General features: G+C 39.2%; 1 protein-coding gene across 4 annotated transcripts in view; it reads right to left on the reverse strand.

Annotated features, from left to right (window-relative positions):
• LRP4 (LDL receptor related protein 4) overlaps nt 1-13,660 on the reverse strand; it is a 170,206-nt gene that overhangs the window by 59,671 nt on the left and 96,875 nt on the right. For all 4 annotated transcript variants that reach the window (XM_053720312.1, XM_053720313.1, XM_053720314.1 and 1 more), the window contains exons 10-13: nt 8,437-8,571; nt 3,165-3,290; nt 2,672-2,902; nt 53-209 (exon numbers count right to left, since the gene is read on the reverse strand). In XM_053720312.1, coding sequence (XP_053576287.1) covers nt 53-209; nt 2,672-2,902; nt 3,165-3,290; nt 8,437-8,571 — 649 coding nt within the window. The remainder of the gene's footprint in view (nt 1-52; nt 210-2,671; nt 2,903-3,164; nt 3,291-8,436; nt 8,572-13,660) is intronic.

The following is a 13,660-nucleotide window of genomic DNA, read 5'->3' on the forward strand; positions in this document are numbered from 1 at the left end:
AACCTAAGCTACTAATTATCATGCAGCCTCACAGCAGTCACCCTATACCTACCCTTCCATGGGGTGCAGCGCAATGGCTCGTGGCTTCTCCAGGCTGTTCCATAGGAGGACCTTACGGTGAGTGCCATCAAGATTGGAGACTTCAATGCGTGAGGTGTCCGAGTCAGTCCAGAACAGCTTGTCATGGATCCAGTCAATGGCTAAACCCCCTACAATGAAAGAATGTCAACAAAGGTCAAATACATCATCTCTCCTTGTATGTAACTGAATTAACAACAAACCTATATTCTCCATATCATGGACTGCAATTAAAGGGACATTATCCATATGCTGCAATGCTTCAGGCGCAGCATATATGTAAAAAAAATGTATAGAAAATATCACATGAACATCTCTGTAAAAAACAGAAGATTTGTTAACTCATTAAAGAGGTATTTTAAAGCATCTTGCCTGGATGTTGTGGCCCCAGGAACAGCAGGGGAGTGAGTGTGCATCTGGCTTGTGCAGACACAGTCACTTTCTTTTATTACTCAGTTCTAGTAGGTTTAAGCCAAAATCTTATGAAATCCAAAGAGATTGTGACAAAGCATGAACTCAGCACCTATAATCTGATTGGCTTGTGTTTTTTCCCCCCCGTACAGGTAAACGTAAGAAGAGGAGCTGAATGATAACTGCTCACAGGTCACCTACTCTGGGGAGTTGATGTTAGTTGTAAATAAAGAAAAACCAGAGTATACATCAATAAACTTGTATCTTTCTTATAGCAATATCAAGGAGAATCTGGAAATACAAGTTAATTGTTAAATATTTTAAGCTAAGTATCTTAGAACTTTTTTTAGAGCACTCTATACTTTTAATTAATAGTGCAGGGGGCGCTAATAGTGTACTAATTGTACATGTATTACAAGGGGTGAGCCACGAGTAAAAGGAACAGTCTACTCAAAATTAAACATTAATGATTCAGATAGAGCATGCAATTTTAAGCAACTTTCTAATTTACTCCTATTATCAATTTTTCTTCATTCTCTTGCTATCTTTATTTGAAAAAGTATCGAAGCATAGTAGCTAGCACATTTTTGGTTCAGTCCCTGGGTAGTGCTTTCTGATTGGTGTCTAAATGTAGCCACCAATAAGCAAGCGCTACCCAGGTTCTGAACCAAAAATGGGCCGGCTCCTAAGCTTACATTCAAATAAAGATTCCAAAAGATTAAAGAAAAATTGATAATAGGAGTAAATTAGAAAGTTGCTTAAAATTGCATGCTCTATTTGAATCATTGAAAGTTTAATTTTGACTAGACTATCCCTTTAAGTGTTGTGCTCAAGCACAATCCAAAATACTACTATATAACGATTGATGTTATTGCGCAAATAATCTTGTAATCTAGGCTTTTATAGGAATATGATTTTAAGTTTAAAGTCCAATATTGCTCATGGAATCTAATAGGGTTGCACCGATACCGATACTAGTATCGGTATCGGTACCGATACCAAGTACTTGCATGAGTACTTGTACTCGTGCAAATGCACCGATACTTAAACCGATACCTCCACTTACTACCCATATGCTATCTAGTGGTGTTTTTTTCAAACTGCATGTTCCCATTTCATTTAAAGCTGTAGTGGAGACTAAACTAAAAATTGTTTACTACGGTTCTGCCAATACAAATTGCTCTTAATTGTATTATTGTAGGAGAGATCACTGTACTGCGTTCAGACAAACCCCTGAAGTACTGGGCAGTTAATAAACTGAGATTTCCAGCTCTGGCTAAAATGGCCCAAAAATATCTTTCTACCCCATGCAGTAGTGTGGAAAGTTGAACCTCCTTACTGATAGCAAAAACAGACTTATAGCTGAACATGCAGAGATGCTTCTGTTCTGTTCCTTAAAAAGAACTTGCCACTAACTTTTGAAAAATTATTCTAATTGCTAGATTGCCTGTTATACTATTAGTTCTCATCTTGCACAATTATGTTCAAAACATACTGTACTCTGAGGAACATCTTACCTTATATAATTGCAGGAAGACTACTCATAGGAAAAATAAAGTTAATCCCAATGAACACTCATCCTGCAATTATAGGACTAGATTTAGATTACATTTGATTGGTAAGCTTTACCAATGCTCTGTTCACATTTCCAACTCCATAGCCTTTAATGGAGTAGGACGTGTAATGAGAGCATTGGTAAAGCTTACCAGTCAAATGTAATCTAGCCCATAGTGTTGTTCACCATGATTAAACAGTATTCTGTTCTATTTTTTATTGTATGGCACTTTTGGTTGGTTGCAATTTTATATGTGTTATTTATTGTTGTTAATATATTTTATTGTAATATTTTTATTAATAAACATGTTCTGTGAACTTTGTGACAAATAAAACTGTTTTATTATTTTATAATGTCTTTTGAGCTACAGTCCTTCATAATTATAAAGAAGGAATCTTAAATAATTAGTCTGTATTGTGCTTGGTAAACTGTCACATGACATTAAAAAAAAGTATCGGTAATTGGTATCGGCGAGTATTTGAAAACAAGTATCGGTACTTGTACTCGGTCTTAAAAAAATGGTATCGGTGCAACCCTAGAATCTAATGTAAAATAGAAGTCTTTTGCCATCTAGATATTATACAGCTGCTCAATTTATTTGCATACCAAGAGCCCCTGTTGACACACCTGGACTCTCTAGACCTGTAGACACCACTTCTTCCACGTTGCTACCATTGAGGTTGGCTCTCATGATACGGTCCAGTGTCACATCTGACCAGAAGACCAGCTCATGCTCGTGATGGAAGTCCAGGGCAATGGCGTTCTCCAGGTTATTGAGCAGCAACGTGTATTCTGACCGATGTGGTAAGACCTGCCGGATGTCAATCCGATTGGCAAATAGCAAGACTGGCTCTGGCCCTAGAAGAAAGTTGGAAACATTATGGCATTGATAGGCTAGATGTGAACACTGCTATAGCAGAAACGTGCATGTATATATGTGCTTTGTGGTAAGATATTGCGTTAGACTAATCTGGTCTATCTTAAACAAAGTGGTCATTAGCATTATTTGGTTTACACTAGACAAGTTCATCCATCTTATTTATTTTTTATTATTCTGATCCTTTGACTGAGAACAAATGCAAACAGAGAATTTTATAGAATGCAATAAGATTTCCTTTACCCAAAGCTTTGCAGCTGCGTTTGTCTGGCCGGAGCTGGTACCCAGGTTCACACCAGCACTGGAAGCCGCCTTCCGTATTCTGGCAGCCTTGGCTACAGAAACCTTCCTGAGCACACTCGTTCACATCTGTGAAATACAGCATAAAGGTCAGTACAATGACAAAGCAGAGCTCAGCACTAAGGAAAGAACAAAAGTGCTGTTCTTCTGTAGAAATGAAGACACTTGAGATACAAAACTGTCTACCGTGTTTGTGAAAGAGTAGCAGTAAAATACTTCTCTTTCATTGAAGCATTATTTGCTTCTTGCTTGTGTTTGTAAACATGCTACTAGTAAAAACTATTACTGTTTCAGTGATACCTTTTACTGTGTGACTGGTACACTGACTCCTCCCATGAGGAGCCACATTCAGGCTTTGTGCCTGCTCAGTTAAAGCTTTCACTAAATCAGAGATCATTTTTACTGTTTCAGTGATACCTTTTACTGTGTGACTGGTATACTGACTCCTCCCATGAGGAGCCACATTCAGGCTTTGTGCCTGGTCAGTTAAAGCTTTCACTAAAACAGAGATAATTTTTACTAGAAGCATTTTTGATGAAGAACGTATATTGGAAAACATTTCTATTCAAAGCGGAAAATTAATAATGTGCATGTCCATTTTTACTAGAATGCCCCTTTAAATTAAAGGGGTATGGTCTTTTATTTTCTTCTAAAATTAATATTTAAAAAAATATACATTTAATTCTGAGTAAACCAATGTTTCCCAGCCAGGCTTGTAGCTGTGTGTATGATATAAAACCCAAACATTTTCTTGTATGATTCAGACAGAGCGCACCATTTTAAAAACAGTTTCCAGATCACTTCTACTGTCTTTGTTCTTATGATCTGTGTTGAAGAGATACCTAGGTAGGCATCTGGAGCACTACATGGTAGGAAATAAATGGATAAAAACTGCTGCCATACAGTGCTCCAGACACGTGCACGTCCCTGAGCTTACATTCCTGCTTTTCAACAAAAGATACCAAGAGAACAAAAAATGTGATCATCTAAATAAATTAGAAGGTTGTTTGAAATCGCATGCTCTATATGATGCATGACAGAACAAAATTGAGTTTCATATCCCTTTAACAGCCAGTGAGTATTAGCAAGAATAAAATACACTAACATCTTGTTTGCTGCAGTTGTTTTTGAGTATGGCGTCCTGCACCATTTTTCTTTTAGGGAATGGAAAATCGGACTGGGGTGTGCCTAGCATCATAGTCAGTCCTCCATGATACGATCTTGGCATTGAAATCACGTGATCGCAATCATTTTATCAGCCTCCAAAACAATCTTGATATGAATTCTTTGTGCCCCTCGGAGCCGGGGATGAAATATTTAAACACAGAAAGAGAAGCGCTCTCTCAGGAACGAACAACAGCTCAATAACTTGTTAGCTTGTTCTATTGGGATTTACCCCCTGGGAGCAGCTTCTTTTAACCCAGTGATGCTTATCACAGAGAAGAACGTTCCTGAAGTATATCAGTCTGATCTCGCCTAGTAACGTCAATCCAGCCCCATAATACCAGGCAATCCCTCTCTGAACAAGGAACATGGCGACCCCAGACGATCGTTACAGCCTTTGGCTTTTGTTCATTCCTGAGAGAAAACGCTTCTCTTTCTATATGTATAATTAATATCTATACCCTTTTCTACAACTTGTTGACATCATTAAAAGAGACATTAAACACTTTGAGATGATAATATAAAATTATATATTGTATATTAAAAAAAAACCTCTACAATATACTTTCATTGTTTATTTTGTCCCCCTTTCCCGTAGTTACATTCTGAAATTGTGAGCTTTTCACTGTTAGAAATGGAAGTGCAGAACACTGTTATATTCCACATACCCATTGGCTGCACACTCTAGTGACCTATTTATAACTGTCTCTAATTGGCCACAGCAGAGAAGGTAACCTGAGTTACAACATGGCAGCTCCTATTGTTTTGTAGACACTAAAACTTTACACTTGTTTTGTCACTATTTAAACAGCTAATGAAACTTTAAAAAATACATCTACATGTTATTCTCAGACTAAGTTTTTCTTTGAATGCATCATTCTATCTAGCATTTATTTAGTGTTTAATGTCCCTTTAAGAGTGGTCACTAAACAAACAATCTCAAAACTTTAAGCTAAATTATAACAAGCACGTTACTTAGTAGTATCTTTTTTCTCTCTCTCCATATTTCTACTCATTTCATTTGTAACCATTTAAGGGACATTTAAGTCAAAATTAAACGTTTATGACTCAGAGCAGCAATTTTAAACAACTTTCCAATTTACTTCCATTAACAAAACGTGCACAGACGTTTTATATTTAGACGTTTTGAGTCACCAATAAACGTATATGCATTTGTGATTGGCTGATGGCTGTCACATGATACAGGGGGAGTGGAAATAGACATAACATTAAAATGTGTCAGAAAAAAAATCTACTACTCATTTGAAGTTCAAACTAAGTGCAATCACATTGTCTTTTTATTGTGCATTTATTGATTACTGGTCCTTTAAATTTACTAATAAAATAATACAGCAATTCAATAAAAATATTTTATTAGTAAATTCAGAAAAACTCCTCACTCTTTCATTTGGTATAACTACTTGTAATTATATATGCCCTAATAACTAATGATATAGCTGCACACTCAGGGCCAACTTCCTATAACATGGGGGCCACAGATGTATAGTTTAGGGACACTAAAGTAAAAATGAAAGTTTCTTGATTCAGATAAAGCATGCAACTTAAAAAAAAAAATCCAATACATTTCCATTAACAAAACAAGCTCATGATTTTTATATACACACTTTCTGAGGCTCCAGATCCTACTGAGCATGTGCAAAAGTGCACAGTATATATGCATTTTGTGATTGGCTGAGAGCAGTCACATGATAAGGGGGGGGGGAAATTGGATTAAAGGGACATAAAACCAATTTTTTTTCTTTCATAATATAGAAAGAGCATGTAATTTTAAACAACTTTCTAATTTACTCCTATTATCTAATTTGTTTTATTCTCTTGATATTCTTTGCTGAAAAGCATATCTAGATAGGCTTAGTAGCTGCTGATTGGTTGCTGCACTTAGAAGCCTCGTGTGATTGGTAGATATGTGCATGATCGAAAAATTTGTTTCGGTTCGGAGGTTTTCGAATTTCGTTTCGGATCGATTCTAATTAATTTGTTTCGGATTCATTCGGATTCGAAAAAATTTGGCTGGATTCGGTTCGATTTGGAAATTCGGAATTTCGGTATGTGTGCTGTGTATTAGACTAGTATTATGTACTGTATATTAGGTGTAACCCATAGCAGAGTGATATAACCTAATATACTGTACACTACTAGTGTAATCCATGTCCATCCAAATTTACCGAATAAATCCGAACTAATTCGGATTTATTCGGTAAATTCGGCAGTATTTTAATTCAGAAATTCGGTTCGATCCGAATCTGCCGAATTTTCCGAACCGAACCGAATTGCACATGTCTAGTGATTGGCTCACCCATGTGCATCGCTTTTTCTTCAAATAAGGATATCTAAAAAATGAAGCAAAATAAATAATAGAAGTAAATTGGATTGTTGTTTAAATTTGCATTCTCTTTCTGAATCATGAAAGAAAATGTTTGGGTTTATTGTCCCTTTAAGTTTAAAATTTGCCAGAAAATATTCTACTGCTCATTTTAAATTCAAAATAATTATATTTAAATTGTGTATTTGTTATTTATTCAGTTCTACTGTATTTCGGGTCTCCTTTAAGGGCTTCCTATTCATTTATAGATATTGAACAAATAATACATTTCCTAAAATGTCCAGTGTCATAAAGCAGCTTTAGGTAATGTTGCAGGGTACACTCTGTTCTCCATCTCATTTGAGTTTGCCCAGAACCAGAAGTCCCCAAAGAACTTATTTGTAGGACCACGAAACCTATGTCACAGATTCACAGTTCTACTTTTTCCCTGAGGGCGCAAAACCTAGTGCAGAGGGCCACAATCTGTCTGCCAGTTATCCATCCCTGATACAGCAGAACAAAATAAACAATTTGCCTGTAATGGTACTATTGGGATCTAGCTGGTGATTGGTAGCGGCACATATATGCCTCTTGTCATTGGCCCCAAGTAGCGTGTTGCTACTCCTTCAACAAAGGATACAAAGAGAAATAAGCAAATTTGATAATAGAAGTATATTGGAAAGTTGTTTAGAATACAGTGTTGTATCTGAATTATATTTTATTACATCATAAAAAAATAAATTGTGGGTTTCATGTTCCTTTAAAGCACTGGTTTTCAAACCTGTCCCCAGGCCTCTACAGTGGTCCAGGTTTTCAGGATTACCTTGGATAAGAGCAGATAATATAACCAGGTTTACTAATCAGCTGATTATTTCTCCTGTGCTCCAGTTCAGGTATCCTCACAATGTGACCTTTTAGGGAGGCCCGAGGACAGGTTTGAAAAACAGCGCTTTTAAGGTATAGGAAAGTAAAAAATAAACTTGCATGATTCAGATAGAGCAGGACATTTTAAGACACTTTTAAATTCCCTTCTATTCTCAAATGCGCTTTGTTCTCTGGGTATCCCTTGTTGAAAAAGAACATGCACATATCCTACACTAGTGGTGCTAGCTGCTGATTGGTGCCTGCACACATTTGTCTCTTGTGATTGGCTAACTAGATATACTCAGCTAGCTGCCAATCTTCCTTCAGCAAAGGATAACAAGAGAATGAAGCAAATTTGATAGATAATAGAAGTTATTTAAAAAGTTGATTAAAATTGTATGTTCTATCTGAATCACAAAAGAAAATTGTGAGGTTTCTTGTCCTTTTAAATAAGGTTTTATGCTACTTACAGCAGAGTAAGGGAGCTAATCTAATTGCTAGTAATAACTGCAACGCATCCCTATGCAATGACTTTGTCCTCTCTGGTAGTCAAGTGGTTAATAGATCCTGATCCGATGACGCTGCAAGGCTATATAATGGGGGGGGGGGGGGGATCAGTTATCTCTGTAAACTATAGTTGCCTGATAATATAATTGGGGTAGGAAACTAAATGTGTAAATACAGCACTTCCAAGATGACTAAATAGTACAAAGAAATTCTTTGCACAACACAATAAAGGATCTGTAAGTTGACAAGAAAATGGTTGTGCTGCCTTAGCAATGAAAGGGTTAATAAGTATATAAGAAAATGCAGTGTTAATCAAGTTACAAATACATTGCCAATGAAGTTTCAGAATTCTCTCACCTTCACAGGATCTCCCGTCTTCCATCAGTCTGTATCCTGTTTGGCATGTGCACTGCACCAGCCCACGCACAGTCTGACACTTCTGGGCGCAGCCCCCATTCTGGTGGTTACAATTTTCCTCTCCTGTGCGAGGGCCTGAGGAAGAGGATGAAGTAGAGATAAGAAATTATTTACAAATAGCTCCTTTATCTTTATTTTGTTATTGGAAATAAATTATATTGATGTTGATGGTTGATACCACCACATATATGGACATTTTAAATACTGCAGTATTGGCTATAACAAGAAGACTTTGTAAACAAGAGACAATAGAAGAAATCAACCTCCCAGTGGGGTGGGAAAGAGCGCCCAATCAATTTGAAAGGGTGTTCCTGTAGCATCTTTGAATATAACAAACTCATATCAGCTGCTTGCCTAAGTACATATATACTAAACTATTCTACCACTTTAATTGTACATTTAATTACTTCTCTACTCTTAAAGGGACAGTCTAGACACAATACATAATTTTTATTACTTATCGTTACATACCAGAGAAGCATTCTGCAACTGGTCCCACATCTATAAGCTTGTAAACAGTACATGAAACATTTAAATATTCATTGTTTGTTAGGAGCCAAAAATGGCCTCCAAGCTCCGCCCACCTATTACATGTATATTTTAATATGTTAAAGGGACAGTCAAGTCAAAATTAAATTCTCATGATAGGGCATGTAATTTTAAACAACTTTCCAATTTACTTTTATCATCAAATTTGCTTTGTTCAATTTTTTAAGTAGACTGTCCCTTTAAGTTTCTCCAATCGCAATCGACTATGAGGTTGCGTTTGCACCTCTGAACTAATAGCCGTGCTTGTCAACTGACAGGTTTCTGTATGCACGCACCGCTATTGGTTCAGAGGTGCAAGTGGTACCTCATTGGTAGAAGATTGCTGTGCTGTGAAGATTGCTGAGCCGCTGAATTTAGCACTGTGCAATGGCACAGTAAGGGTGAGTTTAGCACCCTTTTTTATTCAGTTGATAAATGAAACTCCCCTTGATTTTTAGTGATGGTAAATCCTAGCGTTTGTTAAATTATTACTTTATCTCTTGTATAACCCACCGGGAGTATAATTTCTTCTACTAACACAGCTTGGCCTTCAGGCCAAAAACTTTCAGGATGGGTGGGAATACCACAGGCTAAATCAACTGTTTCAAATGCCAATATAAGGATAATGGAAATACTTGTAAACAATTTAATACACTCCATCAGGCAAAGTGGATCATTGGGAACAAATTAAAGGGGAGAATTTTTTTTGAGTAAACTGTCCCTTTAAAGGGCCATTACTTAAAAAAACATAATTTATGCTTACCTGATAAATTCCTTTCTTCTGTTGTGTGATCAGTCCACGGGTCATCATTACTTCTGGGATATTATCTGCTCCCCTACAGGAAGTGCAAGAGGATTCACCCAGCAGAGTTGCTATATAGCTCCTCCCCTCTACGTCACCTCCAGTCATTCGACCAAAGACCAACGAGAAAGGAGAAACCAAGGGTGTAGTGGTGACTGAATTATAATTTAAAAAATATGCACCTGCCTTAAAAACAGGGCGGGCCGTGGACTGATCACACAACAGAAGAAAGGAATTTATCAGGTAAGCATAAATTATGTTTTCTTCTGTTATGTGTGATCAGTCCACGGGTCATCATTACTTCTGGGATACCAATACCAAAGCAAAAGTACACGGATGACGGGAGGGATAGGCAGGCTCATTATACAGAAGGAACCACTGCCTGAAGAACCTTTCTCCCAAAAATAGCCTCCGAAGAAGCAAAAGTGTCAAATTTGTAAAATTTGGAAAAAGTATGAAGCGAAGACCAAGTTGCAGCCTTGCAAATCTGTTCAACAGAGGCCTCATTCTTAAAGGCCCAAGTGGAAGCCACAGCTCTAGTGGAATGAGCTGTAATTCTTTCAGGAGGCTGCTGTCCAGCAGTCTCATAGGCTAAACGTATTAAGCTACGAAGCCAAAAAGAGAGAGAGGTAGCAGAAGCTTTTTGACCTCTCCTCTGTCCAGAATAAACGACAAACAGGGAAGAAGTTTGGCGAAAATCTTTAGTTGCCTGCAAGTAGAACTTGAGGGCACGAACTACATCCAGATTGTGTAGAAGACGTTCCTTCTTTGAAGAAGGATTTGGACACAAGGATGGAACAACAATCTCTTGATTGATATTCCTGTTAGTGACTACCTTAGGTAAGAACCCAGGTTTAGTACGCAGAACTACCTTGTCTGAGTGAAAGATCAGATAAGGAGAATCACAATGTAGGGCTGATAACTCAGAGACTCTTCGAGCCGAGGAAATAGCCATTAAAAATAGAACTTTCCAAGATAACAATTTTATATCAATGGAATGAAGGGGTTCAAACGGAACACCCTGTAAAACGTTAAGAACTAAGTTTAAACTCCATGGCGGAGCAACAGTTTTAAACACAGGCTTGATCCTAGTTAAAGCCTGACAAAAGGCTTGGATGTCTGAAATTTCTGACAGACGCCTGTGAAACAAGATGGACAGAGCTGAAATCTGTCCCTTTAATGAGCTAGCCGATAAACCCTTTTCTAAACCTTCTTGTAGAAAAGACAATATCCTAGGAATCCTAACCTTACTCCAGGAGTAATCTTTGGATTCACACCAGTATAGGTATTTACGCCATATTTTATGGTAAATCTTTCTGGTAACAGGCTTCCTAGCCTGTATCAGGGTATCAATAACCGACTCAGAAAAACCACGTTTTGATAAAATCAAGCGTTCAATTTCCAAGCAGTCAGCTTCAGAGAAGTTAGACTTTGATGTTTGAATGGACCCTGAATCAGAAGGTCCTGTCTTAGAGGTAGAGACCAAGGCGGACAGGATGACATGTCCACTAGATCTGCATACCAAGTCCTGCGCGGCCATGCAGGCGCTATTAGAATCACTGATGCTTTCTCCTGTTTGATTTTGGCAATCAATCGAGGAAGCAGCGGGAAGGGTGGAAACACATAAGCCATCCTGAAGTTCCAAGGTGCTGTCAAAGCATCTATCAGAACCGCTCCCGGATCCCTGGATCTGGATCCGTAGCGAGGAAGTTTGGCGTTCTGGCGAGACGCCATGAGATCTATCTCTGGTTTGCCCCAACGTTGAAGTATTTGGGCAAAGACCTCCGGATGAAGTTCCCACTCCCCCGGATGAAGAGTCTGGCGACTCAAGAAATCCGCCTCCCAGTTCTCCACTCCCGGGATGTGGATTGCTGACAGATGGCAAGAGTGAGACTCTGCCCAGCGAATTATCTTTGATACTTCTATCATTGCTAGGGAGCTTCTTGTCCCTCCTTGATGGTTGATGTAAGCTACAGTCGTGATGTTGTCCGACTGAAACCTGATGAACCCCCGAGTCTTTAACTGGGGCCAAGCTAGAAGGGCATTGAGAACTGCTCTCAATTCCAGAATGTTTATTGGCAGGAGACTTTCCTCCTGACTCCATTGTCCCTGAGCCTTCAGAGAATTCCAGACAGCGCCCCAACCTAGAAGGCTGGCGTCTGTTGTTACAATTGTCCAGTCCGGCCTGCTGAACGGTATCCCCCTGGACAGATGTGGCCGAGAAAGCCACCATAGAAGAGAGTTTCTGGTCTCTTGATCCAGATTCAGAGTGGGGGACAAATCTGAGTAATCCCCATTCCACTGACTCAGCATGCACAATTGCAGCGGTCTGAGATGTAGGCGTGCAAAGGGAACTATGTCCATTGCTGCTACCATTAAGCCGATCACCTCCATGCATTGAGCTACTGACGGGAGTTGAATGGAATGAAGGACACGGCATGCATTTAGAAGCTTTGTTAATCTGTCTTCTGTCAGATAAATCTTCATTTCTACAGAATCTATAAGAGTCCCCAAGAATGGAACTCTTGTGAGAGGAAAGAGAGAACTCTTCTTTTCGTTCACTTTCCATCCGTGCGACCTTAGAAATGCCAGAACTAACTCTGTATGAGACTTGGCAGTTTGAAAGCTTGAAGCTTGTATCAGAATGTCGTCTAGGTACGGAGCTACCGAAATTCCTCGCGGTCTTAGTACCGCCAGAAGGGCACCCAGAACCTTTGTAAAGATTCTTGGAGCCGTAGCCAATCCGAATGGAAGGGCTACAAACTGGTAATGCCTGTTTAAGAAGGCAAACCTTAGATACCGGTAATGATCTTTGTGAATCGGTATGTGAAGGTAAGCATCCTTTAAATCCACTGTGGTCATGTACTGACCCTCTTGGATCATGGGTAAGATTGTCCGAATAGTTTCCATTTTGAACGATGGAACTCTTAGGAATTTGTTTAGGATCTTTAAATCCAAGATTGGCCTGAAAGTTCCCTCTTTTTTGGGAACCACAAACAGGTTTGAGTAAAACCCTTGTCCTTGTTCCGACCGCGGAACCGGATGGATCACTCCCATTAATAATAGATCTTGTACACAGCGTAGAAACGCGTCTTTCTTTATTTGGTTTGTTGACAACCTTGACAGATGAAATCTCCCTCTTGGGGGAGAGGATTTGAAGTCTAGAAGGTATCCATGAGATATGATCTCTAGCGCCCAGGGATCCTGGACATCTCTTGCCCAAGCCTGGGCGAAGAGAGAGAGTCTGCCCCCCACTAGATCCGGTCCCGGATCGGGGGCCCTCGGTTCATGCTGTCTTTGGGACAGCAGCAGGTTTACTGGCCTGCTTGCCCTTGTTCCAGGACTGATTAGGCTTCCAGCCTTGTCTGTAACGAGCAACAGCTCCTCCCTGTTTTGGTGCAGTGGAAGTTGGCGCTGCTCCTGCTTTGAAATTCCGAAAGGGACGAAAATTAGACTGTCTAGCCTTAGCTTTGGCTTTGTCTTGAGGTAGAGCGTGGCCCTTACCTCCTGTAATGTCAGCAATAATTTCTTTCAAACCGGGCCCAAATAAAGTTTGCCCCTTGAAAGGTATACTAAGTAATTTGGACTTAGAAGTTACATCAGCCGACCAGGATTTTAGCCACAGCGCTCTGCGTGCCTGAATGGCGAATCCTGAATTCTTAGCCGTAAGTTTGGTTAAATGTACTACGGCCTCCGAAATGAATGAATTAGCTAGTTTAAGGACTCTAAGCCTGTCCGTAATGTCGTCCAGCGTAGCTGAACTAAGGTTCTCTTCCAGAGACTCAATCCAAAATGCTGCCGCAGCCGTGATCGGCGCGATGCATGCAAGGGGTT

Source organism: Bombina bombina, chromosome 7, assembly GCF_027579735.1.
Source record: "Bombina bombina isolate aBomBom1 chromosome 7, aBomBom1.pri, whole genome shotgun sequence".
NCBI lineage: Eukaryota > Metazoa > Chordata > Amphibia > Anura > Bombinatoridae > Bombina > Bombina bombina.